The 15,978-nt window shown below is 38.0% G+C and overlaps 1 protein-coding gene across 3 annotated transcripts in view; it reads right to left on the bottom strand.

Moving 5' to 3' along the window:
• UBE2L3 (ubiquitin conjugating enzyme E2 L3) overlaps positions 1–15,978 on the bottom strand; it is a 19,037-nt gene extending 3,059 nt beyond the window's left edge. The window contains exons 1-4 of one of the 3 annotated variants that reach the window (XM_067307294.1): positions 15,880–15,978; positions 6,857–6,952; positions 6,088–6,183; positions 2,632–2,818 (exon numbers count right to left, since the gene is read on the bottom strand). In XM_067307294.1, coding sequence (XP_067163395.1) covers positions 2,632–2,818; positions 6,088–6,183; positions 6,857–6,952; positions 15,880–15,906 — 406 coding nt within the window. In that variant the 5' untranslated portion in view covers positions 15,907–15,978. Of the gene's footprint in view, positions 1–2,631; positions 2,819–6,087; positions 6,184–6,856; positions 6,953–15,074; positions 15,098–15,879 lie in introns of those variants that run through there. The other 2 variants (XM_067307296.1, XM_067307297.1) reach the window with 2 other exon arrangements.

Genomic DNA, 15,978 nt, shown 5'->3' with positions numbered 1-15,978 from the left:
GAGATATGTTTGTGGTATGCAGAACAACACAACAGTACCCCAAAACCTTTTAAAGCAAGTATGCCAAAAATCTGTTAACTTCATGCCTTCCACACGAGAGAGCCAGCTGCCTCCTCCTGAACTCACACGAAATGTGAGTTTCATCCACCACGGCCAGCAGCAAGGAGTTCCCCAGCCCGGCCATATATTGCGTGAAAAGCTGCCGTCTTTTGCTTGTTTTGAAACTGCTACCTACTAGCTCACCTGGGTTCTCCCTAGCTTTGTAACATAAGTTCTTACACCACTGCTCGCTCCGGTTGCTGCTAGAATACTGGCGGGGTATCTTGCAGAGCACACACCTTTTGGTGCTCGCACCCTTTTCCACCCTTACCTAATAGGAATGGGGTACATCGCTCAAAACAAATACTGTACTCAAAATCCAGAAAAGTAAGCTTGACTCTCTATAGCTAGGCAGGATGCTGAACTCACATTTTCTTACAAATCAGAGTTTAAACTGTATCAAACTACACAAGGAATTTAGCACTGATACTAGTTTACTTCACAATAACTCACCTGTCCTGTACTTCTGACAGTTATCATACTAATGATTACTTACAAAACCAGTATCAATACTACATGTGACAATCCCTTTTCACTCAGTAAAACATGCTAAAACACTATAGAAAAAGTATTGCTGTGTTATTAAGGTTATTTAACACACAACTCAAAAAATTAGCATTGTCCTAACACTAGTTGTCCCAATAGGCAAAGCATTTTAAAACTATACTGTTGTAACAGTCTGTTTTAGTATTAAGCATAAACTGATAAAAAGTACAGCTGTAAGATACACATTTAGTACATATAAGGTTAGCGAGTTAATGACATATGATAAACCTAATCTTTCCATTTCCTGACACTTGACTGACCAAAACCAATCACCTTAATATTGTACTAATAATGTTGCATTATTTCCTTGAAAAAGGCCTAAGAGGCAAATGAACTGAAGTTTATTCTTCAGTGCAGAAGAGTTTTGGGGAGAGGAACAGACACTTAAGCCAGGCTGTTAATATTTTGTTGTAGCTTTGTGCAAAGATGAAGTAACAACACCAGAAACTGAGATGACTTCTTGAAGAAAGAGGAAAAAAAAGACAGATGAAAGACTATAAAACAGCAAAGATGTAAGATCTGCAATATCTTGGTACCCAGGATTTGTTCCAAATTCTGATTTTAAGACAGCTTTTATGCCCTCTCTCAGAGAGGATTCTGCTACTTTTCAGTGAAAACTGACTATTTCCCACATGCAAACAATTGCCTCAACAGTTCCAGTTGATGCCAGCTTGCATTTCAAGCTAGGCACAGACAATATGTCATTCCTTTACTTAACTAGAGAAGGCAATACACAAATAAGACCAAGAAAATTGCTATGTTTTTAATGGAAACCTTCTACACATTGCTCTAATTTCTTTTCTCCCAAGGGTCTGTCTCCGGTATAATTTGAGATAAACTAACCACAAAACATAAGATCTTCATTCCCCTATTTTGAGTTTAGCAGGCTCATTTTGTTTCCCCCCTCCTCTTTGCATTCAACCACTTCCTCTTTGTCCAAGCAAATAAAGGAATTTCCTTATTTTATCTCTGGGGCAAGAAGATCATGCAAACTATAATAAGTTTTATTAGTATATAGAAGTATACAGAAAAGAAATCCTAAGTACAGTACTGTTTACTATCAGGAACACAATTCAACTGAAAAAAACCTTAAAGAGCGGCCTGGAAGAAGGATGTATTTTCTCTTGCAGAGCAAGATTCTTCAGTGTCACTACAGCTTTTACACTGGACTAAACTGCTACTAATTTGGATTCATAATATTAAAAATCCCTGTAATTATTGCAAGAATGCTCGCTGTTTTTATAAGTACAATAAACACTTAATATCAAACTAATTGCATCTTCTAGAAAACATGAAATTCTCAGCAGAAAAATTAATGGAAGAGTATCAAAAAAACCCTACTGAGATCATATCCTCAGTCCGCCCAAGAATCTGATGAAACATTTTTCTTTAAAATATTTAAGTTCTTATCCAAATATACTCCACACAGTAAGCTTCACAGCAGCCATCTTTTAAGAACTAAGAGTTAATTTGTGTTATGATTTTAGCTTTAGTTTATGGCTCCCCAGATATTTCAAACCAGATGTTGAATTCACAGATTATAAAATATAGAAAGCCTTGGGGTTTTAGACCCTCTCTTTCAAACAGTCAGAAATGTACTGAACACCTCTGGACTATAAAGTCACTGTTTTAAAAGAAACACAAAATACACCGCCACACAACAACCAGGAATGATTTGTTTTTCTTTAATATGCCAAGGACACTACCTTAAACTCTTCAGTCATTAAGAGTTTTGCGGTTTCCTGGAGTAGAAATGCCACTGCAGCAAATGCCAAGAGCGAGTGCCACTACCTTACGTTCCAATGGCAAAATGAGATTCTAAGAGCTGCACGTTGTGCTCAAAAAGTGTGATTCATGATGCAAACCTTACAACAAACTATATAGTAGGACAGCCGTAACCAGATGACAAGCTGAAACTGCTATTAGCATCAAACACACAATGCAAAGTTTCTCAATACCAAGTTCTTTCTCCGCATGGAGTCCTACCTTGGTCAGTTTTGGTTGCTGGCTTCCAGTTTTCAGCACTAATTACTGGCAGACAAACCTGCCCCTTTTCATCGATATTAGGGTGATAGATCTTTGTTTTAAATGTAATCTTAGGAGGTTTGAATGGATATTCTGCTGGAAAGTTGATTTCGATTCTGAAGGCTCCTTTGTCATACGGAGGATTGTCCTGCAAAGAGAAGACAGAACATCAAAGATCTGGCGTATTCTGATGGATAAAGTTTAAGGAAACACATGCTGCAGACTTCAATCTATCAAATGACCTTTTTAAGGTACTTTTTCCCAACACAGACCATCATGTCTATGTGTCAGGAAACATCACAACCAGTTTGCTAACAGAGAGGCAATAAAGTTTCTACAATGTCTGTATTCACTCTGGAAAAAAGCAGATTACCACTGCTCTGAAGGTTGGCTGACATTTCTACTGGTAAGAAAGTGTCCAATCCCATTTACTCCATGCTCAGTCCTATCTAATAAATATTTTTATTCCCAAGTGCATATTTCAAAAACATTCTAAACACTTTCCGAGATACAAACAGGAAACCTGACAAAGAAAATTGGTATCTCTAAACCTAGTTATTTTGTGTCTCTCACAACATGGTGGTACAAACAGCAAAACAATTTGATTTGTCAGATTACCCTACATGTTCTGAGAACCTTTTTGCTCTGGCTGACTGCATAAAAATTTGCTGAGCATTCATTTGTACTAAAGATAGATATTCACTGCATCTGCTGATGAGAACATTCTGAATTTGTATGCAGTTTTAGCACCAACTCTTATCAGATCATTTTTGAAGGAGTATGATGAGAGGACTGTGAAGTAGGCAAAGTAATTCTTCATGCTGAAACGGGGAAAAAAAAGCGATGCCCAGCATCTCATTTAGAAAACCTGTTAGACTATCAATATTGTTTCAAATGCTTGGCAGTAACTGCAAAAGAAAGCCAGAAGAAAAATAAACTATTGCTACTTCTAAAGTTTATGAAAATATCATTTTGCACTGAAAATAGTAACTATGGCACAAAGCCTTTCCAAAAACTTGAAGTAGGGAACAAAAATCAAAGGATGAGAGTTTCCAGTTTGTACAAACTATAAAAAGTTCTTCATTACCAATCAGACTACTTCCTTCAATCAAAGCCATTTTGTAAGTTGGAAGAGTTTACCAATATTGGAGGGAGGAGATTTCTATTGAAATGTTATTGAACAGATGAGTTTAAATTTTAGTTTCATCCATATGGAAAAGTGTGCTTGTGTGTTTCTAAATAATATTGCACAATTTTTGCAGCCAAATGAAGAGGTAACTAAAGTGGTTTAAAAATCACTTTTCATCCAAGCAATCCTAAAAATTTTGGAAGTTTAAGAAAAAACTTTTTGGTGGCAGTGACATATTAAGCAGTTACTGCCCTCTTCTCTCACTGCTTACTTGTTCTTAACTCCACCATGTGCTATAATTTGTGAAGATGTTCAGTGAATTGGTAAGGGAATGGATCTGGCTGAAAAATGTCTATTTTCTTCTTGACTCTTTCAGTCAGAAAGAGTTCTTCAGTATAGTTCACCAATAAATTGAATTAAAAATGCATGTAAAGGGGTTGCTCATCATTTCAACGGAAGAAATACAGAATATTCAAGCAATTTGTTTCCAGTCATTCCTGTTGTATTTACTCTGACACTGAAAAAGGGACAGAGTCAGAATTACAAGTACTGAAACACAAATGACAAACATTTGATTCGTGTTTACCTGGAGTATTTTTGCTCTGCAAAAGTCTGTCCATAACAAGCAATTTTAAAGCGAGATGAAATTTTCAGAACAACAACAGCACCTCTTACAAGGACAAGAAGCCTGGGGCAGATAGTCTTGTTTGGTGTTGAAATCAAACAAATGGTGCATCTTTTTAACATACAGAACACAAACTACCTTATTCCATAATTTATACCCAGAAAACAAGTTGTATGGCAATCACACATGAAATGACAAGCTATTTCCAATATGTTTTTCAACTGAGCAAATACTTATCCTTAAAAATGAATCATTGCTCTGAAGGACAAAATATATGTTACCTACAACAAGGATAGCAACTTTTAAAACAGTATCTTTCACAGTAATTCTGTATGACCACTACCCAAAATATTAACCATCCTATCTCTGAAACTTTAATTAAAAGGCTGGCCAAAATAATTCATAGTTATAGAGTTTAATAATCAATAACTGATTGGTCCTATTTAATATTTGTCATTAAATCCTAAACAAGAACACTTTCTAAAATGGATACAACATGTAACACTTTAAAAGCAAGAACTCAGCATAAAAAAAATATTGCAACCAGCTTGTATTTGCCATTTTTAAATCATCAACTCCAGCAGTGCAATAGCTAGAAAAAACAAGCTAGGAAAGGAAATATCATTTATAGTGTATCCTCAAAATAGTAACCCATATTACTCTTCAAAAAGGTATATCACTAAACTTTATTAAGTACTGCAATAAATACAGATTTCATGACAAAATTCCCTCTTAACTACATTGATAGTGAATTTAAGGCTAATTTACACCCTTGTAACATGGCATAGTATAAAGCAAAAGGCAGGTACAAAATGTAGATCACTGCAGTGCTGTTTATAACACTCGTGATGTCCTGAACCTTTGCAAAGCAAACACTAACCCCATACTCAGGTGAGCTGAAGCTTTGTTAAAAATAGTTGCCTATGTGTACACCACTAATTTTAACAAGAACCACCAAGTATTTTGGCGTTTTGCTTTATCAGACAGCAGGTTATTTTTACCTGCCTTATACCACTTCAAAGTAGTATCAAAGCAGTGAACTGTTATACATGCACCACAAATATCAAAGCGGCCTATAAAGAGCATTGTGCATGAGCTATGACAAATTTTAGTGCCAAATTCTTCTTCCTTTGTTTGCAAGAGTAGCCTCAAACCACTCAAAGTCATTACTTGAACAAATCTAAGTAAGCAGGGTAAACTCAATCTGTTGTTCTATAACATTTCAAGTTCAAAGGCCTAGCAAGTATCTCAGTGGAGCCTGTATGATCCAAGTTCAGAAATAGCCTTCAAATAACAAAGCAGAGGCACTGTCAAATCAATGTTTCAGTGTCTTAGACAGATTTACATTGGTCTCCCACTTTAGGAACTACCCAAAAAAAAAGCAGAACTGATGACTTACTAGCATGACTTCTATTGCCACAGACTTAGAAGTAGCTCACACAGTGAAGTGAGCATGGGACATGGTAGTGGAAAATAATGAGGTGAAAATCCAAGTGACTTCAGCCAAGGAACAAACAGACCAGATTCCTGCTTTCCCCATTGTAACGAATCCTTCTCTATTTGGGCAATACAGTGGTTATCTACTTCTATTAAACATTCTCTTAAAAAAATGTGATGTTTTTGTAAACTTAAAAGTGCCTTTTGACATTAATTCATGCCTTACTAAAGAGACCTGCTTTACAGAGTTCAGTTCTGAAAATCCAAACCTTTTCCTTGCATCCAACTTTTTCCAATGTTCAATTTTGTCCTCGAAATAAATCTAGTCAATTAGAAAGAAAAATCTATTAAGGAGTAAACGTAGTATTTCATAACTCGGGCTTTTTCCTATGAGGACACAGACGTGCTATAAATTACAAACTGCATTTGCTTCCCCCCTCCATCACCTCTCCCAGGTAACCTCGTGTCAGCACTGAGGCCACAGCCCTGGCCAGCTGCAGCCGTCTGTTGGACCAGGCCTGCAATTACGAACCACCCAGGCGAGTATTTGTTAGAGGAGTCTAGAATCCCTTTCAATTATCTACAGGTTTTTCTTCACACTAGTTATAAGAGACACCCAGTAAAATTATCAGACTTCAATAAAACACACAAGACTCAAATGCAATGAGGCAGGAAGATTACAATATTTGCTCAAGATTATACAAGGAAGTCTAAAGAGAGCCGAGAATTAAATCCAGGACTGCACTTCACTGCCCAGAGTACGAGATCCTGAGGACTTTAAGGTGCTGCAGTATACTCTATAGAAACTTATGTTGTATTTATAAACAACTGGCATTTGCAGAAACCTGTAACTCTCATAATAAAAACAATAGCTTGCCAGGATGCAAAGATTAGATAATGTTACCTACAATACTACTGAACTGTGGATTTATATGATACAAATGATCTCCATTTCATTTTAAAGCTCATTAGAATAAGTAGTAGTCTATACTCACAGGAACAATAAGCCCTTGCCAGGTCAATAAATTAGCTTCATCAACCTGGATATTACGGAAGTTTTTCATTCCACATTTGCGGATTTCTTCAAGCTCCTGAAAAGCAAACAAAGCCATAAGTGGAAGTTAATAATAATAGTGGGCAATATGCTCATATTTATTTATCAGAATGCTTGGAGAGGTCATCATGGGTTTCTTTAATGTTAAACAACTTGTGGTTTCAGAAATTGCAACCCACACAATTAAAAAGAAAAAAAATAAAAAAGGAATTTTACACTTGCAAGAAGTAAAACTATCTGAGGCAAGGTATTAAAAAACCCACGCTATTTATTGATATGCCACAACAGTACCAAAATGCCTTGTTAATAAGATTATAGATAAACATTTTTATTTCTACTTCTATTGTGTTAAAAAACATCTTACATCTGATATTCAAATCAATGTCTTTGGTAACAGACTTTGATAATTCTGTGAAGCACAGAAATAAAGCATATCGTAGGACTTCTCTACATGTGCAAATTAGTGGTTTAGAGGAATTATTTATATTAAATTGTTTATTTAAACACATTGATAAAGTCACTGAACAGACCTACTACATCGACTGAAAACTAACAAATTCCTGTATAATCAACTTAAATCAATGCAAAACCAGAAAAATATCAATCTAAGCCAAAATAGTCTTAGTAGATCAATAACTCAAGCAGACACATCTTTGTTTCCTACCTCAAAGTTACCAGTAATTATAAGCATACCTCTCTTTATAGCTGTATCACTCTTGAATAAAGAAACTACTTGTATGAACTAAACACATTTCTATTCCGAAACCACCAGTCAAACCATTTTTGATCACTTAGTGATCCAGAAATCACCAAAACAAATAAAGCCTATTTTTATACTTAAAACAATGTGTAAGCACAAGTGTTTTTTCAGAGTATATCACCCTAAAGCTATGAGGCCAAAAGGAAACACCCCAAAGCTCCACTTCTTTTCATAATAATAATAGTCCTTTGCTCTTTATTTAAGAATCTTATCTTTAAAATAAATTCAAAAGTCATCCACAGTGAAATGTAGAACTTCCTCAGTGCTTTCAGAACTGAAGCACACGCCTGCGTGTCTACTCACATCAGGAAAAATGTTGCTGACACAGCAACACTGGTGCACTCTACCAGCAAACTGTTCTTCATGTGGGTGCAACTGTATTTGCAAAACTAGACTTTATATTATTATGGTAAAATGACCAACTGCAAGCAAAGGCACTACATATTGAAAAAAAAATCAGTTTTTCTGATACAAGTGCTCTAGTGTTGGGGTTTTTTGCTAAAATTGTTCTATGTTCATCATAGATCAAACCTTTCCACACCTGACTGGCAGCATTTTAATACTTGCAGTAGTCTCTAGCATAAACTTAGCATCACGCTAAAATGCAAAACCAAAAGGCAACACAAGATTTCCAAATGCACATAAGGAAAAAGAAAAATCACATGGCAGCCACGCATCAGAAGATGAACTTTCACATCCCCACCCACTGCAGCGATGGAAGAAGGCATGTACCCAGAACATGACAGTTCAACCCTTGAAGTCTTTGATATTGAAACGATGCCCAATACAATCTTCAAGTCACCAAAAATGACTGTTTAGTCTAGACCTCAGGATTAATCCCCAAACTCCACTGCTGTTAGATTTATGCAGTATCACAGAAAGTCCTGTTTTCCTTTAAAACAGTAAGATGACTCTTAATGCAGGAAAACATACAAAAACATACAAAAAAGAATCACCTGAAGCACATCTATAGTGATGCAGAATAACCCAAACATTCAGAAGAAGATAACTTTTCTTATCACAGAAATAAGGCATCATTTACGATCACTGAAACTACAAATCCACACATGCTTTACACCCGGCTTTGGATGCTCAACATACAAAGCACCAGCTCAGGCAGAGTCTGACTAATACAAAACTGACTTTTTCCAGACAGGGTCGGGATAGTAACTCACTCAAACCAGCATTTTGAGGGGCCCATTTTCTACACATACAGAACTGTTAAGTCCTAGCAAACCACTACTCCACAGGGGATAAAAGGGAAAAATCCCATTCCACTAGATACAATGTATCAAACATCATGAAAAAAATAAGCTAGATTAACCAGTACCTATTTAAACATGAATAAACATGCATTAACAGTGCCTTCCTTCTAAACCAAGGCAAGGAAAATGGATTATTTTAGACATTTTCTAGTCATTATATTAAAAACATACTACGCATCTTGCAGAAATCCCCCCATAATGTCTCAATGGGGGTTCAGCTTCCATGCAGTAGCTTCTATTACAGGTTCAGATGACAGTATTGCACAGTTCCTGGTCCAGACAACAATTCAGCACACGCAGATAAGGGGTGGATTACAGGTCTGTAATTCACGTATATTATTAAACTAATAAAATAAATTAGTAAAGTATGGCTTCATGTTACTGGAAAATTGAACATTTACATTTCAGTAAGTAAATTCAGGTTAAAAAACTGTTTTGTTTACAGTGATGCTGGATTAAGAAATGCAACAATCCACTGCAGAGATCACTGCAAAATTCAGAACTTTGTATGAAACTAAAGAAAATTTCAAATAAATATATAAATTGCTCCCTTGTTTCCCTGAAGCTCACTACACAAAAAAGGGAATTAAAGAGTCTAGAAGACACTACATTAGACAGCTAGCAGAAAACTAGCTGAGGACTTTTTCCCATTTAAAAAGATAAGTGACGCCTATGTAAGAATTCACTTTCAAAAACAAAAAAGTGGTAATTACTGCAGCGTATCACCACCGCATTCTGTGCTTCCTTCCTTGGGTTCTGCAGCGCTAACTGACAACTGGAAAAGGAAATAGCTGGGCGCAGAAGAGGCGGTTCTTGCCCCTACACCCAGGTACGACTGCAGAGAGCACGGCGTCCCAGGCGCACGCTAGCAGACGACTCGCGTGATCGTTTGCTTAAGACAGGTTCCATTTTGAACTGGCAGTGACACGCTAGATGTTGCTGTTTGAGATTTCATATTCTACTGTAAATTAATCAATTCCATGTTAAACTTACTCATTCTCAAGTAGCTTTTTTTCAATATTGCTATCCCTACAAACTCAATATAACACCTACAAGTCATGTTTTTTAGGGTTTTTGCCTCTGGGACATCAGGAGCGATAAGAGATTCAGTACTCAGGATTCGAGGGTTTGGAGGTTTTCTGTTTTGTTTTTCTGTCAATCGGCAAAACCCATAATAGAGATCTAACTGCCCCAGAACTATAGAGGCAAGCGTAGCTAAAAAGCACTGTTTAAACGTACGTTAAAAGAGTGAATGAGATACCGAATACCTTCAAACAGCGCAGAGATTAAAAGTTATTCTGCATTTAGCATGGGCTCGAGCAAGTCTAAGGGACAAAAAATTGCTTTATGAGGTAAAGGGATGTAGTGCAGATATTTATTTTAAAATAAATCTTAAGAGCCTAGGCAGACAGTAAATAGATTAGTTCCTATTCTTGTCCTCCACCCCTTAATTTTGTTAAGTAACGTAATTAAAGAAGCACTGAAGAAGTCTAACTAATGGTTAGAACACTGAAGTAAGAATTTAAGTCAATATTTCATTCTCCGCTCTGTTATCAACCTCACACATGACCTTGCTGCATTGTTTTCCCCATTTATAAAATCAAAATTTCTCCTTATTTCATGGGGCTCTCTCGGGACATGGCATTTGTAGTTTGGACATGTTCAGATAAAGCGTTATACACAGCACATAAAATGAAGAAAACATTGCTTCAGATGTATTTTTTGATCTTTAAGTAGAACACTGAAGACAGTCGTAAAAGTACATACTATCTTTCTCTCATATAATCAATAAGTACTTAAAATTTTGATTTTCAATATTGTGTAATCATTTGTGCTGTTCATAGCAAAAAATTAAATGTTTGAAATTAAATAGTAAAGTAAATGGCATCATTTAAAAATATAATAAATATTTTAAAAGGAGTTTCAGCTATTACAATTGTAACTAAATCCATGGTTTCTCTGATTTTCTAATCATTTTTAGAATTCCCAGTTCCTGATCATTTATGACATCTCACACAAGACTACAAAAGCTGATTTTGGACACAATCCTGCAACTACTTAGCCCATACATCCTTCAAATTTTGATACTTATCTCTCTTAAAAAAGAGTGAAGATAAGTACTCGTAAGAGCTCAATCCAAGAATTACGGAAATAAGCATACGAGCTCATATTGACTACAGTAAATTCTGCATCAAACCCCAAATGCTATTAAATGCACAAAGAAAAAGTCTATAGAAATAACTCTAAACTGAGGTAATCTGCTGTTTACAATCTATGTTTACCTGTTTATAAATATGTTCCCTAGGAGAAATGTGACAAGTTAAACAAGCCCCAAGACACTGGCAAAAAGCTGGCCAATTCCAATTGTGAATCTCATACACTAGAGAGAAATGTTTAATAAATTTTTTTTGAAAAGAATGTAAACATTCTTAGATTGATTATAGCTCTTGTAAGAGCTATTACTAAGTTTCCACTGAGACATTACAATCCTGTATATTCACATGCCTTTTATTTGCTGACTAATTCTCCTTTTTGGCAAAGTATCTTCATTTGATCTTTACTCAGAATTGTTTTCTTAAAATTTTGATTAAAAACCTCTTCTCAATTCTGAGTTTCAAAAAGGGAAAATGAATCAGTATTCTCACTTCTATATAAGGACAATCACATACTACTCAAAACCAGCTGAAATTCATATTTCCCACATTACTGAGAACCAGTGTTCAGATCAATTTAGAACTGAGAATTATTTTTCAGATCTCAGAACTGTTCAGATCTCACTTATCCGGGATGGTTACGCTGTTTACAAGGCGGTAGCTTACTGTAAATTGCACGCCATCTACAAGAAGTACATGGGTGTGGCTTTGTGTGTGCATTTTATCATGGAGTTCAATAGTTGCATAAATGTTTAACTACGCAATTATGAAAGCAGAGTGAAAACACTAAGATTAAAATAATTATCTATATACTTCACTTCATATACGAGGTGTTGTTTACTCTTTAAATCTATTTTCTATTTGTAATACTAAGGACACTTTTTAACACTTAAAAGCCAAGAAACAAAAGCATGGATCTTACAGAAACCTTGTTTGGTCATATTGCAGATCAGCAGAGAAGGAAATAGTCCAAAACACGGGACGAGACAGTCTTCTTGAACAGCACTTACAAAAATGTGCATTCAAACTACATCTCAATATTTAGTAGCCTTTTACTAGTTTAATAAAATGAACGCACAAGTACCACGTATTACTACTCTCACATCAAATACTATGACTATCCAGCACTTAAATACCCTTCATCTTGCAACTACCCTCTGCTGCTCCACATATCATTTATGGCTTTTCAATGCAACTGATCTTACATGGAAACTGCTTGTTTTACACTGGTAGGTGGCAACTGTGAAATGAATTTCATTGAATCTCCTGGCGCTTCTTTTGGAGATCTACATTCCCAATCATACCTGTTTGGAGACTGTATGTTTTTGAGAAGAAACAGTCACAAAGCAGGAAAAAAAGCATCAGTTATGGCAAAATAGCTCCCTTAAAAGAGAAGGTTCCTCTACCTAAATATAATTAGACTTTGTATTTGCCTGCTTTTGCCTGAGAGATTGTCCCTAACAACATGTCCTTGACAAAGACTGCTTTATTCCCACCTCTCACATTTCATGAGGAGTTGAGATCTGACAACTGTGGCTCTTTTAAGAGGTGTAATGATGGCTCACAGATCAAAACTCTACCTCAAATATTGTGGGATATGATTTATTAACTATGTTTATTTCACATTTTCACTAATCTAGGTGTGTGCCTGGGAATGCTTGAAAAAACAGTAGAGAAAACTTCAGTTAGACTATTTAATGGTATAAAGCTTTGCAAAAATAGGCCATAAATAAGGTCTTTGGCCTAAGAAATATTATTTGCTCATGTATAGTCTAAGATAACAATACAGACTCTTAAGCTTGTTACAACTTGGCTTAATGTTTGAAATTGAACTGTGCAATAGCATAATTTTTAATACTTATTTCACAAGGAGATTTGCAAATCAAAGATATAGATAGCTTCCACAATCTGAAAAGTATATCCATTTCCATTTGTGAGGCGGAAACAATACTCATGTTCCCAGTTTTTACTGGAACCAAGCACTTCTAGGCAGGCAGCATGTTATTATGAACTTATTGCATCCAGTCTCTCAGTGCCAATGTAATTAATACAAATAACCAAGACGCATGACATGTGCCCAGAGAAGAATTCCAGTACTTCAAAATGTTTGCAAGACCTTAAAAAAACAATTCCCATTTTCCTTATGTGACCTATTAAAGGCTCAGAATTTGTTCTCAGCTACCAAACTCGATATTCAGCTCAAAGACAAGACAGTTAATGCTTATCCTAAATTATTTCAATAATCAAATGACAAAATGAAAAGCTGTACTTCCTTTAATCACTAATCATTCTATGACCCTGAGAAAGATACATCACAGACTCTTCTGTTTTTTAAAACTTCAGCAGTGAAACACTTCAAAATGTCATTTGTTGATCTGTGAATTTTACTTTGGAGTTTTAATAATGGTATTGGGTTGACACACATGTGAGTTAGGACCTACAAGACTGTAAAACATCTTGCTGCAGCAAGCCAGATTGCATCATCAGGGCTCCAGTTCTAGGTTGTTCCTACAGAGATGAATGGCAAAATTCAAAGCATGTTGGGTTGGCTCTACTCTACAAAAGGAACCCACGTAGCTACTTGTTTAATAACCTTTACAAGTCATGTTGTATGGCATCTCACAGCTGTCAAACTCGCTTAAAAAAACCCCCCAAAACACAAGCACAATCTACAAACATAAGACAATAAAAATGAAAGTAAAAATGTTAAGAGGGAAGTTATCAGTCTCTTTCCTTCCTATGCCACTCCCTCTGAAAAGCAATTGCCACACAATTTTTCTAGAAAAGAAACAGATCATGACGTCAAAAAACACAACATTTTAATGGTATTTCATTAAAAGACTGCAGCACTAATCGTAACATTTTAAAAGTCTAGTGGAATGATAACTGAGCTGGAGGTGGGGGACAGCAGAGCAAAAGGTACTGCAGATATCAAGGACAATTTTTCTTGCCTTCTAGATTTTTAATGTTATATTTTAAGTTGTTAATATAATGATTTATAAATACTTTTTTTTTTCCAAAACAGTAGTGATGTGCTTCTGAACAATTAATGAACTTTCCAAAACAGGCAGAAAAGCTGGTCTTACAAAAAGATAACTAAATGGTAGTTTACTACTTGAAACAGACAGCAACCTTATTTGAATATGAAGCAACAGATATATTGATTATGACACTAAAGCTATGATAAAAAATAACAACCACCAAGAATGAAATAAAAAATGAATGCTGGCTCATCAAGATCCTTAGGGACAATTAAATGCTTACCCCTACTGATTTTATATATATGAATGACTCTGCATACAATGTATTCTAGTATTAAAATTTTAATTTCTACGTAACACGTTTAAAACAGCAAAACTAGCCTTAAGAAAGGAATGCTGAACTATTATTTTCTTTAAAAATGATGGAGGTATAATGGTTAATTATCTATCTGTACAGCTGAAGAAACTTCACTTCAAAACCTGCTACCTATATATCCTAGAGAAATCCCATCCCTAGTAGGGGTCCACATGCTTGAAGCCAGTTTTAAATGTAATATTAAAAGAATAAACTTAACAGAATCACCTACACACCTGTCAAATCCTAGCGCATGGCTATGCTGCACCCCACAGGGACAGGATTTCTAACAAGGTTAAAAGACTGCCTGACAGTTACAGGGTCTTTCCACCTATGCTTCACAGCACTAGCCTGTAAAGTTCACTGATTTATGTTATAATCACTTTACATGCAAATACCGTGGGCTACTGCCATAGAATTTTACAGACGACTAAATTTTATGCCACTAAGTATGTGCGTCCTAGGCAAATTCCACTGCATACAGTTTGTGATGCTAAACGATAATAATATACATGTACATAAAATAAACTTGTATGCTTTGGGCACAACGGTTATCATTCTCTTTCTGAGCAGTATCTTACGCCTCAAACAAGACAACGAGAAACACAAGGGCTTCAACCCAAACAGTATTTTAAAATAAATTACATATGCTCTTCACCCAGACCAGACACCTGAAGCTGAGTTTACATTTAAAAAATACCATCGAGACCCGGGAACAAATAAAGTGCCGAGGACAAAAACATCACAACGCCCGGAGCGAAGCGAAGGAGCAAACTTCTGAACCCGGGTCCATGCTTCAGTCTGATAAACCTCTCCCTCCGCCGGGGAAGAGGCCGCGCTCAGAAACAACACTACGAAGGAGAAACCAGTGAATTCCGGGCCACGGGGGAAGAGCATCAGCGACAGGGGGGACCCCGGCGGAGGCAGGAGCGGGCTCCCCGGGGCGGGCCGGGGACCCGCCGGGGCTGCGGCGCGCCGACGGCCGCCGCCCCCTCCCGCCGCCGCGGCCGAGCCCCGGCCCGGGCCCGGGGCAGAGGCAAAGGCGTCCCGGCGGCGGCGCTTCCTTCCCCCCAGCCCTTCCTCTTTGCTTAGTCACCGCGGGAGCCCCCTGAGGGAGGGGGCCGCGGCGGCGGCGGCGCCCCGCGGCGCCCGCCCTGCGTGCCGCCGAGCCCCGCGGCGGGGCCGGGGGGGGGGGGGGCGGCGGCCCCGCGGCCCCGCTCGGCGGCGGCCAGGGCGGCCGGGCCCCTCACGGCCGCGGCCTAGGTGCCGGCTGCTCCCGTTCCGCCGGCTGCGGCGCGGGGGGCGCCCCGAGGGGCGGGCGGAGGCCGGGCCGCTGGGCCGCCGGCGGGGAGCCGATGCCCCCCGGGCCCGCCGCGGCCCCGCGGCGGCGGGGGGGAGCCGCCGCTGCCGCCGCCCGCCGGCCCGTCCGCGGCGCGGGGCTGGCTGTTACCTTCATCAGCCTCCTGCTGGCCGCCATCTTGGATCTGCTGCTGCCGCCCCACAATGCATGGCGGCGGCGGGCAGGGCGCTAGAGCGCGGCGCTTCCTGG

Source organism: Apteryx mantelli, chromosome 17, assembly GCF_036417845.1.
Source record: "Apteryx mantelli isolate bAptMan1 chromosome 17, bAptMan1.hap1, whole genome shotgun sequence".
Lineage (NCBI taxonomy): Eukaryota > Metazoa > Chordata > Aves > Apterygiformes > Apterygidae > Apteryx > Apteryx mantelli.
This window is presented reverse-complemented; position numbering and strand designations above follow the sequence as displayed.